Source organism: Penicillium macrosclerotiorum, assembly GCF_028827735.1.
Source record: "Penicillium macrosclerotiorum strain IBT 26536 chromosome Unknown utg000014l_segment0_segment0, whole genome shotgun sequence".
NCBI lineage: Eukaryota > Fungi > Ascomycota > Eurotiomycetes > Eurotiales > Aspergillaceae > Penicillium > Penicillium macrosclerotiorum.
In genome coordinates, this window is record NW_026643093.1 from 149111 (window position 1) to 175372 (window position 26262).

Genomic DNA, 26262 nt, shown 5'->3' on the forward strand with positions numbered 1-26262 from the left:
ATACTGTAGTCAGCCCGAACCCCTTAGGGAGGTGTCTTGAACCCCCCGAGCGGGCGGCAAAAACGGCAAAAAACGGCAAAACGGGCGCTTATCGATCCCGACGAAACCAGTTAGCTAGTTTGTTAACTTAGAATTTGCCTATTAGTAACAGGCGATCAGACCAAGCGAAGTATATTTATCGAGTCATCTCAAACCCCGATTCTGACTCAGATTTCAATCTACCCAGTGACAGCCCCCAGGCTCAACCAACGTTAACAATGATGGATCCAAATGCGAACACGCCAGTCGTGATCCTCGTCTTGGGGTTGCTCCTTCTCCCAGTCTTCTTCATTCCCCAGGTGAACGGATGGAGCAAGCGAGCGTCGTCGGCGCTGCTTCCGTGCTTGAACCGACTCTGGAATTGGCCTCAGCAATCTAGCGAGATTGTTTCGCTACGCATGTATCCCATCAAGTCCTGCCGCGGCTTTGAAGTCCAATCGACCATCCTGAAAGAGCATGGACTTGATCTCGACCGTCGCTGGATGCTCGTCGATGCCGAGAAGCGAGAGTTCTTGACAATTCGACAAATCCCGGACATGACACGCATCGGAACCGGTCTGACTGCCGATGGCTCTGAATTAATTGTGACCATTCCGTCCAAGACTGAACCTGCCAGCACCCACACCGTCCGGATCCCATCTCACCCGACATCTGAATGGCTAGAGGCCAATACCTCGGTAGCGCCCGTCAAGATCTGGGATAACGATACCGATGGGTACATTTACAGTGATTCAATCAACGCCCCGTTCTCCGAATTCCTCGGTCGCCCTGTTGCGTTGGCCTATAAAGGCCCAACGCCACGCGTGCTCAAAGGTAACGGCGCGCCCAAACTTCTAGGCCGTGTCCAGACAACCGGTTTTCCCGATGTATTCCCCATTCTAATCGCGTCCGAGGCATCTCTTACGGAGCTGAATTCGCGGCTGCGTGATGCAGATGCAGATCCCATCACTATCGAGCGGTTCCGGCCGAATATCATCGTCCGTGGCGAGAAAGCCTGGGTCGAGGATTCATGGAAGACAGTGCGCATTCGGACCTTGTCCCGAAAAGCCGACTCTAGGGAAGCGTGCAAGCAGAAAATTATATCCCAAGTTCCCCTGGATCTCGATATTGTCGCGCGTTGCGCCCGTTGTCAGGTGCCCAATGTGCACCCAGATACGGCAATGAAGCATAAAAAGCAGCCATGGAATACGCTCATGTCCTACCGTCGAGTGGATGAAGGAATTAAGTACAAGCCTTGTTTTGGAATGCTAGCTGCGCCGAGAAGCGAGGGAACTATCGAAGTTGGTATGCGATTGGAGGTGCTGGAAGAGACGAATAAGCATCGGTATATTACTGGCTTTTGAGATATGGAATATCTGAAATCCAAAAAGTCGTATTTCAACCGCAGCAAAAATTGCCTACTTTGCCCAAATATCTTATCTTGAATCTTGACAAAGATTGAAGGGCATAAAAATAAATCTTGAATAAACTTAAATCCACCTCCAGCTCGTATTCGAAGCGTTGCCACGTCTTACATGGCCCCCACGTTACGATGAGCGCCTTCATCCACCCCGTAAGAAGAAAAGTGTAAAAAGCAGCTGACTAACCAGGCTTCTTCTGCCTGGCCTTTCTTAGCAGTAGATAGATGCTTCACACCGGAATTCTCTGTTTCCTTAGAGGTGTGTTACCAAAACGGACACGATGATCGACATCTCTGCCTCCTCGGCCGTAAGTGAATATATTCCAACAGTCCGAACCTTTACCCTATTGAAAGCCAGTTAGGACCACCACACAGGCCACACCGATTCTGGATCAGTGCCGGCTCTAGAGCCCCCGCAGGACTATGATCACGGGCAATCAGACCATGGCCACAGCCATCATCATCACCCTGGGGGCCACCAAGATCCAGATATATTATTTCCCATTCCAGCTACATATCTAGACCAGACAGGCAACATCAATGCCACAAATTCTAGTTTGCCATTTCTCTCCTACGGGAGCTTCCCTGAAAATGCTCAGCAGAGGCGGAGACCGACTCAGTATGTGGAGGATGCCTTCCAGGGTGTCTTTGGGGTGATCATTGTCGTTCTTATGGTGTTCTTTTTAGTGGGTGTGGTTCTTCAGTGACAACACAATGAGGGCTGTATTGTATTTAGATTGAGACGGATCACTTGAATGTTTCAAGTCGCTCGCAATTCTGTTTTCCATAATTCATCAGCATAGTCCACTGGCAATTTGCAAAATAACAAGGCCTTATTTAGGACTAGATCTTACCTCCTACCCATTATTTCAAACCCCATTTTCGAGTGATATGGCAAAAGAGAGGCACTATAGAAATCAGTAGCTGCTACGAAACATAGTGGCTTCATTTCCTATGTCTATCATGTATGTGCGTTTTTCTCCCTCGCCCCAGGATACTGTTTAGAATCATTATCTCTAGTCAATAGGTGTTCATATAAACTACCAATCCTCCGCCGCACTCCCTCCCGAATAACCGAAGGAAAATCCTTCATTTTCAGTAAAAGATAGGCGGCCACAACGGTTGTTCATATTCACATTGGAAATGGATTTTATAGACTCGCTTCCCTTAATAAACTGCCACATGTCATGCCTGACCATATTCGTGCTTAGAGGGAGTAGAGAGATTGTGCTGGACTTATGTTTGCTTAAAATCCATTCCGCGAAGCTCTCAGAAAATGTCTTATCAAGCTGCCTTATGGAACGCAGGTCCGTGAGCATCACATCGTAGGCCTTGGCCCACCACAATGGCGAGTGGCCCCAGTTGTCTAACACGCCAGGGTCAACCTTTTGTGACTCAAACAGTGCATTTATAACACCCTTACTGCGAGGAGAACTGTGAATCTCATCTTTCCTTAGATTGAATGGTGCAACTGCCCAAGATAGTGCAGTTCGTCCATCAACATCTCGCAAATTTGCCTCTAGCCGAGTGGATGATAGAAGCATTTTGACCACATCTTCCCTTCTGTACAGAATAGCAATGATAAGCGGGGTTTGACCGCTTTCGTTTCTGCTGTTGACATCCACATCGGCATTCTGAAGTAGAACCTGAACTGTCGCGGGATTCCCCGTTTGGGTTGCCCATTCCAGGGGAGGCCTGAGTTGGTCATCTCCGGTATTGACATTGACTTTCTTGGTCTCAAGCAAAAGAAACAGCAAGTCCTTCTGTGATTAAATTCCTTGGGAATGATCCTCTTTTCTTCTTCTTGATCTTTTTCAGACATGCGCCTGTACTCTAAGTTTCTAAGCGTCACTCTGCGGCCTGCAGCCCATGAAAATGGAGTTCTTCCAGATCGGTCTTGTCTGTCAGGATCAGATACCCCTCGCTGGAGTATAATTTTGACAACATCATTACAGCCATACTCAGCAGCATATGACAGTGGATCTCGTCCATCGGAGTCACAGTGTTGAATGTCGACACCACGTTCAATAAGGGAACTAAACGCAGATTCATCACACGCCAGGGCTGCCCAATGAGCAGCATTTCGTCCCACTTCATCTTGATAGTCTAAATTCAGGGCCTCGTGACGCAGCAAAAGTTCCAGAATTGTTCTATCGGCTTCTTTGTAAATTTCAGCGGCATCTCGATTTATGTGCGTTTCATTGTACCTGTTCTGGCTTTTTATAAACACCGCTTTGAGAGGATGTCTTTTTAGATAATCTTTCTTCGGGGTTTCGCCATTCACATTGATCTTAGCTTCTGATAACAGAAACTCCACCACCTCTGGTTTAGACTCGTGAATTGCCCAAAGAAGTGGTGTCACAGTATTCTTTCCTACATTAGCATTGAAATCAACTTTGTTTGTGAGGAGAAGAAGCCTTAGTATGTTCACACGGCTGCTTTCCAACGCAAATCTTAGCAGGAGCCCACTCATTGAGTATTTAACTTCAGAAGTCTTATGCAATTCACTTTCAGTCAAGAAGTCTTTCAGACGAGCAACTAGCTCTGGCTCTGCAAAATTATCAACGATGCAGGCCTCACTTTTCATTTCGAATCCCAGCAGAGCTTGTATGGTTGCCAGATCTCCCCTGCGAAATGCAGCACCCATTGGACAAACCATAGGGCCACTGGGCTTCCAAGCATATGATTCACCACGGAGCTCAATAGGTATCAGGTGGTGGAAACCATTATCAGCCAGCAGGTACAGAATAGATATGTCATCCCCATATTGGCGATTCGCAAAACCTTGAATGGCAGTGTGTATTCTTTTGAAATCAGAAAACAGGTCGGCAAATTCTCGTAGAAATTTTTGTTGCGAGAAATCGCCTGCTTGGGCTAGATTACTGTGATAAAGAAAGTTGCAAACTGCGTAATCAAGGAATGGAATGGTTGTTTGCACGAAGTTCTTCTTTTCTGATGAGAGGCGCAATCCACGGAGATTTCTGATTATCTGGCGGAAGGAATCATCACTAGCTCGGCGAAAGAAATCGAAGCAAACTTGCTTGAGACAGTCATGAGAAGCCGAGACAAAATTACCCATGATTGTGTGCTGAGACTGAATTCTGTGAAAGCCAGCTCTCAGGAGCAAGAAATCTCGAACAGATTCATGAATGAAGCGAACTTGGTAAGGCTTTGATCGAGCACTTTCAGCAAGACCTTTGGTTATGTGAAGAATAAACCTGGAAATGGTCGTATTTGTATGCAAATCCCAGTCAATAGGTTGTTCAATCGATCCATTTTTATTGAACAAAATGGCAAAATAAAGCTCTTCTCTTGCAAGTCTTCTCTGAGAAAAAAGGATGAGCTGAAGACTGAATATGAGACCATCCTTGTCCTGCTGGTCTCGAGTTAAGATATCGGTGAATAGCTCGTCAAGACCATCCGGGATTTCATCCAATCTTTGTTCCAGGGCGTCGATCTTGCCTTTATCAAAGGCGTCATTCAACGATCGAACGACGAGTGTAACCCACAAGAACACACCATCCGCTCTTCTACAGATCCTGTCTCTGATGTTTTGGACACGGATGGATCGCCCTCCCCGTAGCTTTGTATCGACATATCTTCTCAAATCACTTTTATGCTCTTGTTGGTCTTCAATTATGAGGTCAATCCCTCGTTCGAGGCTGACGTGGGGATAGTGTCGGCTGGCTAAGCAAACCCTCATGTTTACCCTAGATGAGACTGCAGATGTTCCCAGTCCTTCAAAAAATGTTGTCATATCGCCAACCTCTTCCTGGTTGCACTCATCGACAGCATCGATTAGGATGAGTATCCGATGCCCTTGCAAGGACTTGATGGTCAAGGAGAACACGTTCTTCACGTCTCTTGAATTCCAATCAATACTCCCATCTTGGAGCTCAAGATGCTCTGCGACATTCATAAATGAGTTTCTCGCATCTGGTAGTAGTCTATTGGAGGACAGAATTTGGTGCAATAGCGATCGATACATGCCGATCACCGATTTCTCCAAAATATTTCCCTGGGCGTGAAAGAAGGAGAGAATGATAGTATCATGAAAGTTCCTTCTCGCATTCAAAAGTAAATATTTCATCATGGTTGACTTGCCTGCACCAGGCTTCCCTTTGATCCAAAGAAAGCCGCCGTGCTGTGGCAAAGCTTTCTCATTCATCCACGTCTGGTATTCGGACTGCTCAACTATCCACTCGCAAGTTTTCTCATGGGCCACAGCAATTTCCTCGAGGCGATATTGGGCTTGTGGAAATGTCAGTGATTCAATGTAGAGGTCTTCATTGCAGCGGGCCTGATTTATGGAATCGGCATGTCTCTTCCTTGACAAGATATTTGTTACCCGATCATGGTCTAGGATTATCTTGTTCAGTAAATTTTATGTATAATGCTAGAATGGGTTCACTTTACACACTTTCAGTTGCCGATGCTGACAGGGAAACCGGAATCTCATCCAGGATCGCACGCATACATGCTGCTGCACTTGCTGTTGCATAATGCTGCCATTCCTTACTCTTGTGACTATCTGCATAGTCGCTCACTCCTTTTATCACAATGCACGGTAGATTGTCCCAAACTCCTGCGCCTTCCATTTCAAACCCGATAACGTTTTCGGTTTTCGCGATTCGATCTCTGTCTTTAGCAGACGTCATGAGCGTATCTCCGGAAGCCATAAGACCAAAATGTACTTGTATTCTCGGGTCACTTTGGTCGTAGGCTCGAAGACGAACGATGTTATTATCATCGTGACAAATAGCTTGATCACAGCGACAATTTGTGGACTTGTGTTTGTAGTCAGGACTGAAAAGTTTGTCCTTTGTGACGCCTGGATATTCACTTTGGAAATCTTCTTGAACTTTCACCAGGTAGGAGGCTAATCGAGATGTCAATCGCTTATAGCCAACGTCCAATTTGTTCAGGAATGCAAGTATCTGTGGGCTCCGCCTCCCGAGATTGGCAGGCACTGTGTTCTTACGAACGAATTTACCAGGAACACGCTTTCCTAGGTCATGCTGCACTACCCCATTGCTGACGAGTACATCTCCCGAAGATATCGCCAGAAGATAATGTCGAGTTTTTCGTGTACGGAACACCACCACATACACCCACCACCAGTGCCAGCTCGATATTTGGGTAGCTTCTTTTTATATTGCTTGCAACGCTCGACGCAAACCCTTTGCCTTGTCCTGGCATATGTACGATGACGACATGATATTTTTCAGCGCTTCCTAACGTGTAGGCGTTAGGGTCACTAGGCACCTTTCCGTATTCGATGTGGAGGCTGTCATCATAGGTAGTCTCGAGCAATGGCAATACAGCTTTCGCCTCCAGTGTGAGTGCACAAATGATAGCGATTTTGAAGTCTTCGCGTGATGAAGGGGTGGAATAGGCATTTCGTACTTCTCGCCGAAGGAGGACGGGGGAAAAGTGAGGGTGAAGCCTACGAAGACAGCCGTAAAGATGACAAGATGGGAGGCAAGATAAACATCTCAGTGATAGCAGGCAGGAGAGGTGGAAAGAAAAGATTTTCGAGTCCTACGAGGAGAACCATGCGGCTGATCTGGTACAAGGAGACCTTCCATGTGGCGGTCAGTTGGGCCGAGGAGGCGGTGGCTGAGGATGTATTTGCTTTTGATTGCCGCCTTTGGGGATCGGCAGGGCCTGCATGAGGATACTAGACAAGAATACAGCTTTATTGAGAAATATTGATGATGACTTCTCCAACATACGGCTTTTCGTTAATGTCCAAACATTTCAAGGAGTTAAGGTTAGGGTTAGGGAAATGAGTGGGACTTGAAAATCCAACTCCACACCAGGCGTTATTGCGGATCTCGTGTAATTTACAGATCTAAGATGTCAAGAGGTTACAAGAACAACGTCTTTCGAGACTTGTTTAAGCGAAAAGTGACATTGTCATCTGAAAAGGGTGACAGTAACACTGCCGCCTCGGGAAGAAAGCGGCTTCCAAAACCCAGCCTGAGTTAATACGCCGCCGTGAGCTACTTACTTCCTGATCAACTCTGAACTATGCTTGAGTACCCCCTGCACGCTTAAACTGGCATCGAATTTAGCTCTTTTTAGCGCCCAATTCACCATCTGTTAGCGTTGCAATGGAATATATGGAGTTTTAAAACGAGAGGAATCCTGCAGAACTCTTTTCCAAATCTTGTGTTATGCAAAAAGAACGATATCTTGAATCATGGATATATACACAACCAACAATCACTCATTCAGTTCTTCAGCTGTTTACTAGCAGACACACACCAATTGTTCCAGTCCGTGAAGAACGACGGCTGAACGTGGCACTTGGTGCTGCTCAGTTGCTCTTTGCGGGTCTCGGCGTACACATCAACAACGTCCGCAATCGCAGCCTTATCATGTCCCACTATGACCTTCACCACAAGCAACGAAGCCTGGCTGCAGGCAGTTGCATGGGCCGACGGTCCGCTATGACTCGCCTCCTTATGAATCGCGCGCAGAAGTTCTTGCACAGCCACGGCGCCCTCCTCACTGTCGATCTTGGGGAGCGCATTGCCCTTGCACAACTTGGTGTACTCACGCAGCACGGTGTTGGCCTTATTCGCGATCTGCTTGACGCTGGAGCGGCGGGCGAGGCGAAGCAGCGGGAGGATAAGGTCCATCGTGAGCAGACGGGAGTGACACTTCTTAACGAAGATCTCCAGCAGGTCGAGGACACGATTCTTGAAGTTGACCATGTTCTCGCGTGCGTCCTTCTTGTCTTTGATCTTAGAGGTGGCCTGACGGCGGGCACGGAAGACGTTGGCTAACTTGTCGTCAATCTCTTCCATCTCGTCGTCATTCATGTCGGCGTCCGAGTCGGATTCCTCGGCGTTGAGGTCTTGATCGGCACGATGTGTACCCAGCGCGGCGGCTAGCTTGGCCTCAAAGTCGGCGATTTCAGCTGCATCTTCCTCGCTCTCTTCCTCATCGTCATTGTCATCTGAGGAATCCGAGCCATCCGAGCCGCCACCGAGGACGACTTCAACATCACTGTCCTCTTCGTCCACATCGACCATCTCTACGTCGTCGTCATCGTCTTCATCATCTCCTTCCTCTTCTTCAACATCGTCATCATCATCCTGTTGATCGAACATCTCCTGTTGACCCGCCAGGCTCTCCTTGGCTTCCAGGATCTGCATTTGTTTATTAGATACCACGTAGCATAGAAAAAAGGCAGCAAATACATACCGAGATCAAGGACTCCAGACCATTTTCAGTAACCTGGTCAGCAAAGGCACCAAACACCTGCTCGCTCATACGGCGAAACAATTGTGACTGCTTGGACGCAAAGCTCAATAGGATTTCAACCAGCGCGTCCGATGCATCAGAAGTATCCTCCTCCTTCGAGGCCTGGTCACCTAAGAACTTGGAATAGCAGAAGTCCAACTCATCCAGCATGGAGACGGCATCGGCGTCACCGCTATACACTTGCAAGACAGTCATGGAGTAGAGAAGCTTAAAGGCCGCGATGCTAGAGGTCTCGCCCTTCTTTTCCTGTAGTCAGTGTTAACATGTTAACAATATCGAGAAATGAGAATTTATTTTACCTTGCTGGACAGTTTCTTTAGTGACTTGAAGGCAGTCTTCACAGCATCTTGCAACTTCTCGTCCATATTGATGATGAATTTTCCGAATTCCTCGGACTTTGTAGCGTCGCGGATCTGTCGTACCACAGCATATGGAATAGTCGCCGCAAACTTTTGCGACGTGAGGAGGCCGTTCAGCGCCGAATTGATCCGATTCCGTAACAATTCCTGGGTAGCCTGGGAGACAGGTGGCTGGGGAGCATCGGAGCCCTTGCCACTATCCAAGAAGTACGCAAAGCGCACGAAGATGAACATAATCTGCTCCAGCACAGCCTGGTAGTCTTCCTCAGAATCACTGTTTCCAGTGGCTGCCTTCGCGCGCACGATGGATAGAAGCAGGCCGGCGATGAACTGACGGTTCGACGTAGCAGCCTTTTCATCGCTTGTGCCTGGGCTGCGGATGAGCTGCTCGAACAAGGGAACAATTTCTTGCAGGGCATCGCTGTTCGCGTCGGCCACGATCTTCTCGACTGTCTTGGTCTTGGTCACTTGGTCAAAGTTGATCGTTCCGCTGGTACTCATCAAGCCCCGGACGGCGGCCGCGGCGAACCCGGGCTCTTTAGAAACACGCGTCTGAATAGCCTTAGATGATTTGACAGCCATACGGTGCAGGTAGCGGTCCTCCACGGCAAGTTGGTTCATCAAGCAACGGACAAGGTTCTTAGTGAAAATGTGAGTTGCCTGCTCTGGGGCGCCTTCATTGAGGACTTTGTTGAAGAGGAGGAATCCCCAGTACTTGCGTTCATCGGACGATGAGGAGGCAAACAGGCCATCTAATTAGCATGTTAGCCCTACTGTAAAATGCACGACTTGAAAAGGAGAGAAAGGGGAAATCATACTATCCACAACTTCGGTCCAGAAATCAACGAAAGTCAGGCGGGTAGACTTGGAAGATTTGCTCTTAGAGTTTTTATCCTTCGATTCATCACTGGTCCGAGAAAGAACCGCATCCCAAGCAAAGTGAAGCTTCGAGTTCCACACTCCAGAAGACTTGGCCTTACTCTCACCGTCGTTCTGCTCCGCGGACGACTCCTTCATGATCTTCGCCAGGCTGTGGCGCTCCTTCGTGTCCAGCGGGTCATCGTGCTTCCAAACCTTACCAGGGAAATTGGCTTTGGGGAACATGTCCTTAACGGCGAGCCAGACAGCAACGCCCTCTGGAGATCGGGCAAGATCATGAGAGCACAAACGCTCAATGGTTGCGTCGACAAACTTGATATCCATTTCACGTGCAGAGAGATCATAGACACATCGGTATAGAATCCAGCCACATTCCTCCCGCAACCATGGCTTTTTCTGGGCGAGTTCGAACACGAGATCGAGGACCTTGGTCCATTCAGAGAACGGCACGGAGGACTGGAAGAGGATTGAGGACTTGATAAGTGCTTCGGCGCCGAAGAGGCGGCCGAAATGGTGATCGCGTTGTTCCTATATCAATGACAGCCGTGTTAGCACAATTGCAATGAAACGATGGTTTCCGTCGCGACCAAGGGAGGTAGTTGATGACGAACCTGTCCCGACTCGCTGCCGGACGAATTCGACTGCGACTCCCAGATCTTGAGTACATTCGAAATATCAAATTCTGAAGACTCCCGCGACGCCGAGAAGATCTGAGTAAGAATCTCGGTCAGGGCAATAGAGAATCCAATCCGGGCAGCTTTGCGGCTACTGCAGAGACCGCGGAACAGCCTCTGCAGGGTCTTCTTGATCTGGTCATCGGCCGGGTTCTTGTCCGGTGTAAACTGTGAGACAAGACCTTGAGCAGCCTTGAGGCGAATCTCGTCCTTTTCGCTGGCGAGGTCCTCGTAGATCTCGACTAGCTTGACGTCGACGTTGTACGGTTCGCGACGACGCTTTTTCGAAGCGCCATAGGCGGGACGCATTTTGTTTGGTATGGTAGGAGAGCCAATAAGCCCACGCTATTACTGTCGAGACCGTAGCTTCAGAATTGGAGCCACTGAGACGTTGCGCTCCTTGCTGGGGAAGCAGTGTAGCATTGCTCGTTGCGGCGCAGAAAATTCGGGAGGCGGTTGCCTTATCGGGCTTAGTGTATTGCGATAAGCTGGCTGATAAGAGGCATGCTCCTTCGACGTAAGGCGCTGTCGCAAGGGCCTCACGAGAACAACAACCTTAAGAGCTTAAATCTAATGACGGCTTCCATCTGGAAAAGCAAATGATGACCTTTGTCTTTGAAATGGCTCGTTTTTGTTCTATAGAATTTCATATCTGGTTCTCCGGATAGATAAAGTTCCACGCACTGAAGAGGGAACATCGCCCGCATCCAAACCCCTATACAAAAGCCATTGAAAGTACACTATAGATATTGGTCACGACAAAAAAAGAGGATTCCAAGCATTGGACTCCTACCATCCTCAGATCCATCATTTCTTGACTTTTGAACGTGTAGAAAGCAACTAATCGATGTAACCCCTTTCCACATCACGGTGGTCTTCGCTCAACTCCGGACCCGGTCAGCTATCATGGCCCGGTGGAAGGTGGCGTTTGAGCGATATATTTTGGATATTGAGCTATCAAATAGCTGAAGTTTTAATGGAGTTCTACAAAATATTTGGGGTGATTTATCAACTGAAGTTTTCATGACCGTTCAGGCAATTGCTCGCACGTAGAGATATATATAGTCCTTGTCTCGGGCTCCCGCCACATCTACCACATGGCCTGATGAAGAGTTCCTCATGCCTTCAATCTACAACCGGCCAAGATTCCTCACAGCACCGAGCTCTTTGAACAAAATATAAAGGACTACCCCAGAATCACCTCGCCAGGTGGTTGCCATGCAAACCTCAGCCTCTCGTCCAAATGAGTCATCTATCTCATCGAACATACATATCGGAAGTGAAAAAAACAGCAGCGGTTCTGAGTTCATGACATTTCGAGATTTCAGTACTCGTTCTTTCATGTTCAGATTACTCGATACTCAAAACAATAGAACGAATAGTCCGCATGTCGCAGTGCCCACGAAATCTGATCAGTTCTTCTGAGAGGTATTCAGGGGCAAGCGGTTGCGAGGCCCCGATAGCTAGGACTCCAGGCTCACCAGCAACACAAAAAATCTCGCCGCGACTGGTATTGCGTGCTGCCTGAGTCGATAGAATGCAATTGCCCGGTTCCCCGGGCGTGCAATCCATCGTTGGCCAGGCTACCCAGGCAAACTATTGCATTTATACTTGCGATCAGGAATGTTGTGGTGTACGAAGTCTATAAAGAGCAAAGAAAAAGAAACGAAATGTCCCCTCAATTAAGTTTCTGACATGTTTCACCAGCCAAGTCAGGCAGCGTTGCATGGGTACGAGAATATTATGAAATAGGTGACGATGTATAGGAAAAGGCCTGGAGCCGATGTGTCGCGAGTGTACTTGTAGTATGCAAGCGGAACCACCAAGGCGATATATATCACTCCGAAAGTCGCGACACGGCGCTTGCCCCAGCAACGGCTCTGCACGAGAGTCCACAGGTCAACTCTCAGGGTCAATCATGACACAAATAACCTTATAGTGCAGCAATGTGGCACAAAATGCATTGGTGATACGGCGTGGAGGAGGCTACGTGGGCCATGCAGGCCGCCCCAATAGAGCTGGTTGACAGCTAACCGCGGATCAGCAGGGGCACTATTTCAGGGGAAAAGCGTCGAATGCGGCAAGCGCAGGAACTAGTAGGCAAACGGGGCATGAAGGTCGGTATGGTTTCTTTTTCTTGGGGTGGATGTGGGTTCTGTGCTACAGCGATAAGAGAGACATAATTTGTACCTGTCGACTGAGGACGACATATGGTGGGAATATTTGACATTTGTCTATTGAATGGGCAAAAGTTCGACTAATCAATTTCATCGCCTCGACCCGACCTGCGATCTATCTGGACGCCAGCTGCTGGCACGCAATAATGATCCAGCGACAGAGGCCGCGGTCGGCATTCCCGTGCCAGGATCGGGGCAGTGCGCTCTCAGAGTGGAGAGGCGCCAATATTGAATGGGGTGTAGGGTTGTCACTAGGTCGTGATAGCACCCGCGATCAGGGGGCTCATCCGCTTTTAGGCCGCCTAGCTTGCTTACTACTGGAGCCGGGGAACTTTGCTGACAGGCACGACGGTAAGAGGCGTGGACTATCGCATGGGCGATGGCAGCCGGGGCATTCAATAGCGCCGCAGATCGGAGCCGCCGGGGGATGAAGAATGGATTTACAAATCGCCGGAGCCCAGCGACTTGAGGGGGGAGGGTGACAACGGAATGGGGAAGGGAGAGCGAAGAAGACCCGGCGGCTCGTATGAAATTTCATGGTATGGGTAATTCAAGTATTGGAGATAGTGACAAGACCAACGGTATCGAATACGGTGGATAAGCTTGTTGTGAAAGTTATCAAGGCACAAATGTTGGTGATGATGTTGTTGTTGGTGTTGGTTGGTTGGAGGCCAGTTGGGAGTCACGGGATTGCGCATGCGGTTCGCGTTTTGCGAAACTTTGGTTTGTTTACAGATGCGGGCAACTTCAAGTTTCCGTTCCAGTTTCGCTATCACCAACATATCATGATGTCACCCCCACTCGGTCGCGAAGGCTCATAGGGCGAACGAGGGGAGCCCAGACGGTCCAGACAATCGGGTTGCAGGTTGCAGGGACGCAGAACACGAGTCGACGGATGTGATGGACCCCGCAGCTAGGACAGGGCAGATCGGCTGGAGACTCAACGCGACTGGCTCATTCGCACATGGCGCTGTGACGCAGCTGACGGATCACATCATTATCAGCCTGACCCCACTGGCCTGTTGAATACTCTAGTGGCGCAGCCACAGAGAGAACGCGATCGGGCTGACCGAACAGACAGTACCGGGGTCAGCGCCAACAGATGCAGAAAGCGGGCCAGTTTGATTGGTGTCCTTGTAAGGTGACAGTAGGCGAGGCTCTGGATGCTCGACATGATGCAGACCAAAAGAAAAACAAAGCCCGCGACGCGACGGTAAACAAAGAGTCGATCTCGCGAACGTCATGGAGTCATCATGATTCCTCCGATCCGGTACGAGAGGGCAAATTAATTAACACAGATCATGGAATCAACTCATGGAGTGACGTAGCCTCACGGACCAACATGGGGCCCATGGAGTTGATGCCATCACTCCAAGGCTCATATCATGACCCGTCATAGTATTGCATACTCCATATGGGGGGGCTGTGGGTTCCGTACACCGCATCTTTTCATGGGGCGATGCTCTGCATCCTGCTTCGTTCCGGAGATCCTGATCGGCCGATACGCCGCCGTAGAATGATGTGCGGCGCGATCGTGAATTGAAACCCCTCCGGAGAGGGAGCCATCAACCGGTGTTTCACGAAAGAGGGGTCAAAAGCCGCCCGAGGTGCTCAGCATCGCCCAGAATAGCATGCCGTGGGGTGCAGGATTTGGAGCGACCCAATACCCACTCCCACTGGTCGGTTTGTCGCCGACCCCATCGACTAGCAGTCTCAGGTCAAAACCAGAGCCGCTTTGATATCATGGTGGCAAAAACACAGAGCTGCAGCCGATGCCGACGTGGTGCCGACATGATACCGTGCTTTTTTGTTGATGCGTGGACGCGCCTCACATACCCGATTAGGGCATTTCAACACAAAGAACCGGTTCCCATGCAGGCCAGTGCATGGGCTGGTCGGTGACTGACCGAGCCTATCAGTGGATGGACTGGATCGACTCGATACAATGAACTCGACAATCGGGCATGTTCGGGGATGTCATTCCCAGTCCCCCGCAAGTCGCACGGTGCCGGCCTGCCCAGTCTCGTTCATGCTGCGTACCTAGCAATGCGCAATACGGTTAGTTCAACAGGCGGGCCTCTCAACCTGCTGAAGGTTTAGTTGAGTATCAATAAAGCATATCATCATCATGATCGCATCGACTATGGTGCTGGACTCGAGGACACTATCCCATTCTGGTGGTAGATATTGGCTGTGGTGCTGCTCTCCGAGCGTCGACTCGGACGAGTAGCAGGTCACAAGAGCAGAATGAAGGTTTCAATGGACCATGGCCCTCGGGACTCAATTAATAGCTAAAATCGCCTAAACATCCTACCAAGGGGGCATGGAAGGGATGCGCGATCTGAACGTTCCCCTCGCGGACCCTTGATCAACCGGAATGCAAGTAAGGGCAGCAGCACGGGTATGAGATAATGTCCTCTCCTCACGCCTGAAGAACCGGTTTCTTTTGTTCTCCAGGGCTGCGTCCGCGACAAGAATGAAGATAGTCGGGCCCATTCCTTACTCGATACTACGTGCTTGATCTCACTCCGCACCGATAGCCCTTGGGATGGTGGGGTACAGCGTCTATCCCAGCTTCGATCCGTGCTTGACGCCCAATGAGGACAGAGATCAAGGGACCCGGTCGACGAACGGCAGCGTTCTCGCGCACCGCCAATCAGCCCCTCGGTTCTACCGGAATAATCCACTGTTGAGCTCAAGGCCTGATTATGTCGGAATTCCCTTGCGAATCGTCATTCGCCAATGGGTCGTTTTTCTCACTTTTGGTGTGCCGTTGCTGCGATCCTCGATATCGCTTGCTGCCGTGTGCCCATAAGCTCGCACGCATTGCTCGCAATGGGAATGATCGCCCACAACTCCGTAATTTAAGCCCTCCCTTCATCGGGGGTGTTCCTCATCGGGTGATACCGAGAAGCCCCGACCGTGAGCGCAGGCGATAGGGTTCTCGCGCACTTTGGGAGAGTTGAGAAGGGATAATTGAACTATGAGACTTTGTCTGTGACGTCGACGCCCCCAAATTGAAACCGTTAATTGAATTTGACAGACAGCAAACCCATTCCTCCGGACTCGTCCTTGCAGGTGATCCTCGCATCACTTGCAGTCTCCTCGTTTTGGGTTCCTGAGCTCTATTTTTCCGAAGGAGTGGAACGGAGTGGAGTTGGGGGCCTCTTAGCTTCGATCTGGCTCCGTTTTTTTCAGCTGAAGTCCGTTGTACTACGGCGACGGCACGGGATGGACGAAAAACTTTTCGTGACTGATTTTTCTGATGGTGGATACGGAAGCCCCATGGAAGCCGCACGGAAACGCGGGCTTTCTGGCGAGAAGCGAGTATACGGAGTACAGTTCTATACAGTACCTCAATAGACAGTGGTTCTCGTGGAGTCGATGGAAATTACCAGGTCCCGCTATTGAATGAAAAAAAAATTTGAGGGACGAATAGCATCACGAAAAAAAAAAAGCATCTAACGGCCTGAACCAGATGAAAGGACCTGGTATCAAAAAAAGTGACACCCCCCTGGCAGGTTTGTCTGGATTTCCCCATAGTCGGTTTCTCCCAGGCCAGGGGGGGGGGGGGAAGAGGGAGGCCAGTACTTGGTGGTCGCGAGGGAGGATAAGAACCGCCGGGACTATTGGGTTGCTCCTAGAAAGGGTCGACAACACATGGTTGCCAAGGATAGAGATTGAAGCCCTAGCTAGGAAACCCAGTCCTCCGTTTGGAGCTGAGGGATGCTCGACCACGAAAGCGGTGGCTGTAAGTGATCCTCCAGAGGTCGGAGCCCGTTCCTGACTGGATGTGGGATTTTCCAATTCTCACGAGATTCTCCCCTGGTAACGGGGGTGCACAGAGCATCTCAGCCAGCCCGGACAAGAATGAAGGCGGAGGGACCGGGGAGGACGCTGATAGGCGCCGCGTTGCTGTGCAGCCGGTAGTCTGGACGATGGGCGGCAAGGGAGCCCGGGCAACGAGCCACTGGGGCCAAAGAACGGGCAGTACGGTCGGAAGCAGGAGGTGTGCCAATGGGCAGACCAGTGCACATCCATACTCAGTCGGGACAGCCCTCCCGGAGTAAAAAAAAGACTACTGGCCGCTGGGGGGAAAGCGGCTGTTGCATACCTGCAGCGCGATCGTACCTGAACGCACTCCACAGGATGAGCATGTGTGCAAAGTGGGGACGTGCAGAAAGCCCGACAGAGGTACATCGTGTTGCGGGAGCTCAGCGTACAGGGAGGAAGTACTGGCCGAATTACGTAGGGCCGGATCAGCAGCAGGTATGGCCCGTACGGGGTCACAGCCCATACAGCCCGTACCGCCGTACCCTGCTGGGCTGTGTCGGGCTCCATACGCCAAATACGCCCTGCATACCGCCCCAGACCCGTCGTCGGACCCGATCAGAGCGCGAGGCTATGGTGCCCACTGGGCACACTGTGAATTACCCCGTTCGGTCGGGTATGGTATCGATACGGACCCCAAACGCCATACGAAACGCAGCAGACCGAAGTAACTGTACCCTAATCTGGAGATCCTCCCCACTTGCGTTGCCATTGCAACAGACCCATCCCTTCAGCTTCACGAGTTTCGTTCTTCAAACCCTTCTGTTCCGCTTCTTTTCCTTTCTCTCCTTCATCTTTTCTTGTTCGACCTTCCAGGCTCATGGTCGTCGGCCGCGAAGTTCAGTCGCATCTCTCCACCTCCGACCTTCAACCCCGGTCCCCGAATACTTCCTTTCTCTGTACATCCTCCTCTGCCCGCTGCCCACGAGCTGCCGGCCCCTCCAATTGCTGCAGCCCGAATCTCCGATCTTTGCCGCCGGCCATGTCCCTCTAAGCTGCCCTCCCTCCATTGCGACCTCTCTTCCCTCCCCGACGAACTCTCGTGCACCGGCCGTGAGCCCGCCAGTTGGGACTTGGTCATCAGTCCGAACGCTCTGGGAAATCTGACGACCGTTGTGGGCAGAACGTGCATGTGGTGATATTACGTGTGACGGGTGTCGATTGCATATCGTGCATATTGCATACAAGCGGTCTTTTGCAAAAGCGTTGTCCTTTCAGTTTGATTGAGGTCGTGTTTAAGCCTCCAATTGCGTTGACTCTCAACTGTATCACCCCGGAACCTCTCTGGCCCCGTTGCCATTCGGCCTCTGGAAATGGAACACTCCTCCCCGTTGGCGGCCATGCAGCCTCCATCCCTTCTCTTTGGGCACTGCTTCCGGGCAGATGCGCCGACCTCGTATCCTACCTCGGGCTTTGGTCCAAATAGCTTCAACTTCAAAGATCTGTCCATGAAGAAGTCGGGTCCCGACTACTTCAACATGAAGCCGATTCGGGGCTCCTCACCGACAGCCAGCCTGGTTGCTGATTTGTCTCAGAACTTCCACATTGACCAGAGGTAAGTGGTTACTGGGTCTCGAGCAGCCGCCCCAGATGGCACAAAGAGTTCTTCGAATCAAAGGAAAGACGAAGAGAAGAACGAAAGAGGAGAAAAAACGTGCTGACACTATACTTAGCCCACAACTAGCAACGCCGCGTCGGTCTTTGTTCACATCGAACATCCTGGGGCATGCTCATGGTCACGGTGAGAATCCACGCTGAGGGAAGCCTTCATATAACCTGATGATTGCCATGCTAAGTTGCTGTACAGATGATGTGATGACCACTCCGCCGCTGCCCTCGTCGTCGCCCGCCCCGGCCATCGACATCATGGAAATGTCTCCCCTGCCTCACAAGCCCGCCTTCATTGTCACGACGGAGATCGAGGTGCACTCCCCGTCTCCGCTGGGGACGCCAATGGACTCCCCTACGGCTTCCAATGCTCCGAGCCCACTCCAGGCGTCGCCGATTGAGTCACCTGCTGGACTCCCGTTCGAGTAAGCAAGAATCACCCAGCCTCAGCCATATTTGCTCGAGCTAACCTAATGCTTGTACAGACGACGCCGGCCTCATTTCCTTCGTCCAAGTCTGGCACGGAGCAAGGCTCAGTCATTTCAGCTGGGCATGACCCGTCCTGCTCACGAGAGCAAAGCACCTCCATTCCGCTTCAGTACCGCGGGCGCGAAGACTTCCTTGAGCACGTCTACCTCTTTGGAGGACATGTTTGGTGATTCCCCTCCTCAAGAAAGATCCATCTCCCGTAACAGCTCGTCTGGTAGCCTGGCACTGCCTCGTCTGCGCCCTCCTTTTCACCATGCTCGTAGCAGCGGGTCTCCCGCACCCAGCTCAATTCGCAAGCCCTCTCACCCCTTGATGCGTCCCCGCAAACAATGCCGACGATCATTGAGTATGTTTGAACATCCTGCGGATGTGATTGCCGACAAAGAGGCCAAGGTATCTACAAATGCACCCCTTCAGTCCATCAGTGACATCGAAAGTTCGCCAACCCTGAATCTTCCACACTTCGTGCCGGAGGATAAGGCGGACAGCCTGCCTCGCATCGCCAAGAACACCCTCATCGAACTCCTCGACGGGAAGTTCAACGACCGCTTCGACCACATCATGATCGTCGACTGCCGATTCGAATACGAATATGAAGGTGGCCATATCAATGGCGCCCTCAACTACAACGACAAGGACCAGCTTGCGGGTGAATTGTTCGGGTCCGTCAAGCCGCGGACTGCCCTAATTTTACATTGTGAATATTCTGCCCACCGGGCCCCCATCATGGCCAAGTATATCCGTCACCGTGATCGGGCTGTCAATGTTGACGCGTACCCTAATCTCACCTATCCCGATATGTACATTCTGGACGGGGGTTACAGCTCCTTTTTTGCCGAGCATCGCTCGTTCTGTTTCCCCCAAAACTACGTGGAGATGAACGACAAGGAGCATGAGTTCGCCTGCGAGCGTGGTCTGGGTAAGGTGAAGCAGCGTTCCAAGTTGAATCGTGCCCAGACCTTTGCCTTTGGCCAACACTCGCCCCAGATGGAGGATAGCCCAACCGGCCGTTGTCGTCTGGGTAGTGACCGTAGTCGTCTCCTTGGTTCTCCCTTCTCTGAGAGCCCGGTGCCCAATCGAACTCCTGGTCGCCGAATGCTTTCTTACTAAGTTATCTCACTGCTGATTGTGCTCTGGCGCCCGGCGGATACTTTGTTTTTGTGTCTTGTTCTTGGAGCGAGGAGTTCTTATTTCTTTTTCTTCTTTTTCTTTTTGCCGTTGTGGCATTCTATTTTCTCTTCTCTTTCTGATGGGTTTCTTCCATCCTCTTTCCTTGACCTTCTTCTTCTCCAGCTTTCGATCACAAAAGTACCTTCGGTGAAAGGATGGCGCGATAGCGACAGCACTGGCTTGCACAGCTGGGCCAACCGACCTTTCTCCCGAGAGCTGCGCAGAGCGCGGATTCCTCCGATTTCTCTACCTTTCCAACTCTTCTCTCCACCGACCTGATATTGCGCTGTCGATATCATCATGTCCTTTCTTTCTTGGGCTCTTTTCTTTTCGTCCCCCGAGTCCCATACGATTCCAGCGTTTCCTTTCTCCTCGACGATATCCGGACCTCTCACCAGTCCCCCTTTCCTTTCGCCTTCGCATGGTCCATCCACCTGCCTGGCTATTTCTCCATGAGCATATCAACGACCTCGGGTACCCCTTTTCTCATGACCCTCACCCGCCTCGGGCCCTGGACCCGACCTACCTTTTCCTATGTTCTCGATGACCCCTCCGAATGCGAGATTCCATCTGCCTCATGAAGTCTCCCTGGTTTTATTTCCGCCTGTTCGAATCTGCGGTCCCCGATCCCAACTCGGGGGGACTACCCGTCCTGGAACCAACTGGCGCATCCCCTAACCCATCTGCCGCCAACCAACATGTTGGCCACTTTCCCTTTCTCTTCACCCCCTAATTCGATTTCCACACCTACCAATCTTTAATCCTTTGTTTCACCCTTCCTGTACAGGTGTTTCATCATATCGTTTTCTAGTCACGGGGGAATGTTTCCATTCCCGCTGTACCAAAGATGCATAATCGTTCATGACTGACGGTCTTTGCGAGCGCTTTCTTCGTGTCCTTGCGAGATTTGTATTTGATTGCATGTTTTCTTCTCCCGCTGCGAATATATGCCCCCGTGGATTGCCTGTCTTCGCTCGCTCTGGGTGTTCGAGAGGCAGATCCTTGGGGTTGGCTGGGAGGGGAATATGGAAATGTCATACACCACGCGTGGCGGTGCAGCTGTACATAACAAAACTAATTGCCTGACAGTGAAGACAGGTCGCTTTATGCGCCTGGGGGATTTTAATGGGTGTGGCTGAACCAGCCGGTTGAAAAGAAGGGCTTGCAGATACATGATTCTTCCCTTTGTGAGCAGAATGAAAACCATTCTCTGATGATAATCTCATCTTCCGTGTTGCGTGTTGTAGATCCTGTAGAGTTTCCCCGGTATGTCGGCCTCCCTTGACTTGTGGTCCAGTCAAGCCTCTCCCCGGCATCGAAGTATATCGCCCCACGCGACGACGATACTCGATCGTCGACGCGAAGATGCTTGTCTCTGCCGCCTCATTTCGGCGCGCTTGTCTCTGTGCCGCCTTCGTTCTATCTTTAGCCCTTCCACATGTCCCTGTCCCGCGAACCAACTTTTGCTAGCCGGTCAAATTTGCGCGATCGGCAAACGGTGGAGGCGAAGGCCCCTCGATTAATGACGATTGGCGGTTACAAGTCTCCAACGAGAATGTGGGGGCTGTGATAGGCGGAGAAGGCGGGTGATGGGGTCGCCTGTCAACCCTGACTCTGAGATCCCCTCCGTGTTTCAGCGTTGGCTCTTCAACTTCTTCTTTTTCTCTCTTCTTTCCCTCTCCAAGCAGGCCTGTCACTCGTTTTCGGCCTTTCCCTGCTTCACCTGCTCGATCTGAGCATTTTGATGCTCTGATCGCCCCCCTCCGCCCGGCGATCCTTGACTTAGAGTCCTGCTGCCTGCGCCTCTCCAGCGGGATCCCTCGACCCGTTACCCTTGGGACCCTTTACTCCATTCGTTGTTGCTGCGCCTCGCGCTGCCAGGGTTCTCTCAACACACCCCCCCCCCGATTACCGGGTTGGACGTGACGCTCCTCTCTCATTGGAATTTCTGTGGCAGCCAGAGATCACCGTCTGGCGGATCGCATGCGCTGTTCGCTCTTGCGACTTTTCAGGCCGGACATCGCACATTGAGACCGTGGTCGGGTCTGATTTGGTGACCCAAAATCCGAATGATCGCCTAGATACCCATCAGTGGCCTTCAACTTGTTTCAACTATTTTTTGCAATCATCAGTTCACTCATTAGCGCGCTATCATGAGTCCGGCGCACATGGCTCTATGGCTTCGTGCCGATTCGAGCTCTAGTTCCTCATCTTTTTCATCGTCTTGGGACAAATGTATGTCGAAGACGTACTGCAAGTAAGTTCATCGGGCTATACGAAGCCAGGTGCCTGAAAATTATAATCCTGGAACTAGGCCGCTAATCCGTCGCTCTCTGTCTATAGATGGCCTGTTATCGTCGCGATCATCATCTGCGCTGTGATTGTCATTTGTATCGTGGGGTGCGTCATTAATTGTTTGTGCTGCGGCTATCAATGCTGTAAATGCTGCTGCGGCTGTTGTTGTCCCTCCGGTCGACGTAAATCCAAGAAGCCCAAATACTATGACGAAACTCCTCTGAACCAGCCGCCTCCACCCCCCCCTGAGCCCATATACCAGCCTTCGCCCGCCCCGCCTGTATACCGGGGAGCCGTGAGGACGGCAACATTCGACTCGCCGAAGACCACTACTGCCAATGATGATGAATTGCCCGCGATGCCCACCTGGGCTTCCGCAGTCGATAAGCGCATCGAAGATGAGAGCCACCACGATGAGGTCGAGATGGAGCCATTAGGGCCTGACCGCAAGCAGGGCGCTGGCACGCCCATGCATCCAGGCGCCGCCTACTCGGACTACCCACCGACCCGTACCCCCTCGGCTCCCGGGTACAGAGGGTTCAATCCCACTGATCCCTATGCCCGGCGGTCTCCTGGCCCGGCGGCTGCATTGGCTGTCGCCCAGGATCCTTACCGCCGCTCGCCCGTCAGCAACACGTCCCCCATCGGTGCTGGCCCCATTGATCCCTATGGACGGCGATCCCCCGGCCCAGCAGCGGCGTACGGCGTCGCAAATGACCCTTATACCCGCCGTTCTCCTGTCCCTTCGGGCCCAGCTGCCACGTACGCCGCCGCACAGGATCCGTATGGCCGGCGCTCACCTGGTATCGGTGTAGCAGTTGGGGCACCAGCCGCCTATGATCAACCGTACGACCATCAACCGTACGATCACCAGCCGTATGACCACCAGCAGCCCTACACGGACTATGCGCATGGCGCGGACAATCAGTTGCACACCGTCGGCTCGCCCACTCCCATTGCGGCCTATAACCCCCACAACAACTATAACCCGGCGCCGATGGCATTTTCCCCAGACTCTGCACACGCCGCTCCGGCGGCGGGATTCCAGCGCCAGCCGTCCTTCGGCTCGACCCAGTACCCGCCCACTTACACTTCGCAGGCGGCATCGCCCCCTCCTCCATTCCAGTCGCACGCCAACTCGGAATTCGAGTACACCATGGAGCCAACGCGAGAGCGGCCACCGACTCTCCTGCAAAGCGGGCGCAAGCCAGCCCCGAATACTTTCCGGGACGTCTGAGCTGTATGATTTTCTCTTTTCCCACGAACCCTCTTCTTCAAAGCCACTTATCTTCTTCTCTTCCCTCTTTTTTCTCTTAACGTTCTTCTGACTCCCTCTACCTTGTTCACCGTTTCTCTGTATGATGTGAGTTTCACGAGGAAAGAAATTTTGATACCATGTTCTGTACTCTTTTCTCTTTCTCTTGGCATTCCCCCCGTCCTGCAAATTATCCTTTTTTTCATGTGTCCCTCGTTTTCTTTTTTGGATCTGTCCCCCCTGCCGCCAGCGCTTTGACTTCACCGCCCGGCCTCCATTACGAAGTCTCTATATTTCCTACACTTTGCCTTGTGTGGCATTGGATGGATGCTCGTACTCGTGTACATACTTCACTCATGCTCGTTTTGGAGAAAGAAACAAGTGCTTGTGCACCACTACTCACTACTGTGTTCTTGCCGGATCCTTCTAGAGTACGTGCCCAATGGACTGAAAACCATTCACGGACTTATCATACTTATTGCCTTTTCTCTCGTAGCACATGCCTATAGGCTTATTACTGGGGACTTATTGGCCACAGTTGAGTGAACGTATACGGAAATGACAAGCGATATCCATTTCGATTTCCATTGTGCTCGTCGTCGTAATATTGTACATGAAACATGAGGTCGACGCTTGCCCGGTAGAGCCCGCCCCAACGGCATGCGTAGATCGGCTTCCTGATACCTGCAGACACGTAGATCACGGCCTTAGATCCTCACCTCATGACTCGAGCGAGAAGTCATATTCTTTGAATGTCTCCTTGAACGCCACCGCATCGGCCTCTTCCTCCGCTTGCGACTGCGTCGCGTTCCGCCAGTCCATCCGCTTGTCGACCTCGAGCAACTTTGCCATCACGCGGCGGCCGAACTGCAGATCGAATCGGAACTCCGGGTGCAGGTCCAGTGTGAGCACCTTCTCGGAGCCGGACGTGTGAGCTCCGGGCGCCTTCACGGCATCGGATGCAGTCGTGTCGGCCTCGGGCGCGGCTGGGGCTTCTTCAGCTTTGGCGTCGGCGGGGCACCAGATGGAGACGCGGAAGTAGTCGCCCGGCTCGCTGGGCCCGTCGGCTTGGCTGTGGGCGAGAGTGCTGAAGCGCGGGTAGGACAAATTCTCGGCCTCGACCTTGAAGGCGGCCTCGACGAGGCCCTCGCGGATCAGAGAAGCTGCCACGGGGAGGAACTGCCAATGCGTGTGGATGCCGCCAGCGCGGCTGACTTCCCAGGTGACGGCGCCTAGATTGCCAGCTGAGCGGGTGGCGACCATGCGGCGCAAAGAGCTGTTGTAACGCCCCATCTCGTTGTAGGTGGTGGAGCGGGTCTCGGGGTCGGGGATGGAATCTAAGGTTGGGGTATGGGAGAAAGGGATGATAAGGATGTGGCCAGGGAAGCCGAGGGATGGGAAGAAGTCGGCCGGGGGAGGGGCCCTTTGGCAATTGTGAGGTAGCTTTCCTCGCCGATGGAGGTGATGAGGTGCGTGGCGACATTGGGATTAGAGAGACAGAAGAAGCATTGTTCTGGGCCGGGGGGAGGGTCCCGGTGACGGCGCTTCTTGGAGCGGTCTTGGTAGTTATCGTCGGAGGCGGCGAAGCGCTTGAATGATTCGTGCTGCGTGGGGAGATGCTTGCGTTTGGCTTGGGGTGCGGCCAGGGGTGAGGCGGTGACGCCAGCAGGGATTGTGAGCGGCGCTGTGGCGCTGATGTCGATAGAGAAAGCATACATGGCCTTCTGCTTTGAGTCGAAGGAAGCCAGAGAAATGAAACGGGTCAAGGGCTTTGCATCAGGGCTATCCTCGCTCGGCATATGGAAAAATGGCGCTCGCTCATAGAAAAAGCTGTCCGATGTGGAGAAGTGATAACGAGGCTTTAGGGTAGCGCAGATATCGGACACAATTTGGGTTTCTGTTGAAAGGGAGCTGTAGTCCTCGGGCACTGATACATTGGAGCCAAGGCGGATTCCCTTGGGCCACTGGTTGGTAATGAGGATATCGGCACTGTGGGTTCCGAAGAGAGCTCGAGCATCAGATTCGGTATATGTAGTCTGAAACCTTCCTGCGGCATTGGTCACGGGAGCAGATTTTGACTGATGCGTGTCCTCTAATTTACCTCCAAGGGCAGCGATGCGAATACCCTCTGAGGTTTTCAGGGTGCCTCGTTTGCCAAGGAAGTAGAGGTTAGGACACACTTCATCGTCGGCTTCGATCTTCTCCACAATTCGTGTTGGCAATGGAAGATTGCCCAAAGTGAAGTAAGTCGGCAAGGGGACATTGACATTGCCATTCAGCAGAGCAGTGATCTCATCTAGTTCAGCCTCAGTGGTACAGTCGCCGAACAGGTTGCCAACAATGAGCGCAAATGCGAAGTTCTGCTTCACATGCAGCTTGGCAAGTTTGGTGAACACGGCGCGCAATTGGCAGTTTGGACTGCCAATCACAATACTGTTTCTTGATCAGTTCGGCTGCCATATTGCTTCATGAGAGAGTTTCATACATTTTGGAAGCCATGGCGCAATCAATGCAAGGGCCCCAAATTGGTCCAGTAATAGACCAAAAGGAACAAATTGATCACTGTCAGAAATTTGAGATCTGTATTGACATGCAACCGTGATCCTTTTGTACAAGAGCGACCAAGGTCGCGTGTCAAGCAGAAAGAATGCCCGTTTGTGCAGAGGTGAGCTGGAAAAGGCCGGGGAGCTTGGGCCATCCCGTGATCACGCTAGCTGCAACAGGATTAGCGTTGCGAAGGTGTATTCGGGCACCGGAAAAAGGTATGTCCGGCGCCGGTCAACTTTTTTTGTATTGGAGATGCGGGCAGGAC

At 51.7% G+C, this 26262-nt stretch overlaps 9 protein-coding genes across 9 annotated transcripts; 5 read left to right on the forward strand and 4 right to left on the reverse strand.

Annotated features, from left to right (window-relative positions):
* Window positions 1–260: 260 nt before the first annotated feature.
* Window positions 261–1382, forward strand: N7462_011630 (MOSC domain-containing protein; the record flags this gene model as incomplete). The annotated part of the gene is made up of 1 exon (XM_057083344.1): window positions 261–1382. The coding sequence occupies one exon, from the start codon at window positions 261–263 to the stop codon at window positions 1380–1382; it is 1122 nt and encodes a 373-aa protein (XP_056927757.1).
* A 337-nt stretch (window positions 1383–1719) lies between these two features.
* Window positions 1720–2145, forward strand: N7462_011631 (uncharacterized protein; the record flags this gene model as incomplete). Its single annotated transcript, XM_057083345.1, has 2 exons — window positions 1720–1746; window positions 1801–2145. 2 exons carry the CDS (start codon window positions 1720–1722, stop codon window positions 2143–2145), a joined length of 372 nt encoding a protein of 123 aa, XP_056927758.1.
* A 333-nt stretch (window positions 2146–2478) lies between these two features.
* Window positions 2479–4517, reverse strand: N7462_011632 (ankyrin repeat domain-containing protein; the record flags this gene model as incomplete). The annotated part of the gene is made up of 2 exons (XM_057083346.1): window positions 2479–3201; window positions 3357–4517. 2 exons carry the CDS (start codon window positions 4515–4517, stop codon window positions 2479–2481), a joined length of 1884 nt encoding a protein of 627 aa, XP_056927759.1.
* A 1333-nt stretch (window positions 4518–5850) lies between these two features.
* On the reverse strand, window positions 5851–6841 carry N7462_011633 (5'-methylthioadenosine/S-adenosylhomocysteine nucleosidase family protein; the record flags this gene model as incomplete). Its single annotated transcript, XM_057083347.1, has 2 exons — window positions 5851–6472; window positions 6531–6841. Coding segments are annotated over 2 exons (933 nt in total), but the record flags the coding sequence as incomplete, so codon positions are not given.
* An 833-nt stretch (window positions 6842–7674) lies between these two features.
* Window positions 7675–10934, reverse strand: N7462_011634 (DNA-directed DNA polymerase POL5; the record flags this gene model as incomplete). Its single annotated transcript, XM_057083348.1, has 5 exons — window positions 7675–8598; window positions 8654–8959; window positions 9013–9824; window positions 9891–10479; window positions 10563–10934. The coding sequence occupies 5 exons, from the start codon at window positions 10932–10934 to the stop codon at window positions 7675–7677; spliced, it is 3003 nt and encodes a 1000-aa protein (XP_056927761.1).
* A 6139-nt stretch (window positions 10935–17073) lies between these two features.
* N7462_011635 (uncharacterized protein) lies at window positions 17074–17304 on the forward strand (the record flags this gene model as incomplete). The annotated part of the gene is made up of 1 exon (XM_057083349.1): window positions 17074–17304. One exon carries the CDS (start codon window positions 17074–17076, stop codon window positions 17302–17304), a length of 231 nt encoding a protein of 76 aa, XP_056927762.1.
* A 642-nt stretch (window positions 17305–17946) lies between these two features.
* nimT (putative tyrosine protein phosphatase MIH1) lies at window positions 17947–19840 on the forward strand (the record flags this gene model as incomplete). Its single annotated transcript, XM_057083350.1, has 4 exons — window positions 17947–18188; window positions 18307–18374; window positions 18441–18666; window positions 18727–19840. 4 exons carry the CDS (start codon window positions 17947–17949, stop codon window positions 19838–19840), a joined length of 1650 nt encoding a protein of 549 aa, XP_056927763.1.
* A 2213-nt stretch (window positions 19841–22053) lies between these two features.
* N7462_011637 (uncharacterized protein) lies at window positions 22054–23432 on the forward strand (the record flags this gene model as incomplete). The annotated part of the gene is made up of 2 exons (XM_057083351.1): window positions 22054–22157; window positions 22244–23432. 2 exons carry the CDS (start codon window positions 22054–22056, stop codon window positions 23430–23432), a joined length of 1293 nt encoding a protein of 430 aa, XP_056927764.1.
* Window positions 23433–24170: 738 nt separating this feature from the next.
* N7462_011638 (CwfJ domain protein) lies at window positions 24171–25949 on the reverse strand (the record flags this gene model as incomplete). The annotated part of the gene is made up of 3 exons (XM_057083352.1): window positions 24171–24873; window positions 24924–25883; window positions 25936–25949. 3 exons carry the CDS (start codon window positions 25947–25949, stop codon window positions 24171–24173), a joined length of 1677 nt encoding a protein of 558 aa, XP_056927765.1.
* Window positions 25950–26262: the final 313 nt, after the last annotated feature.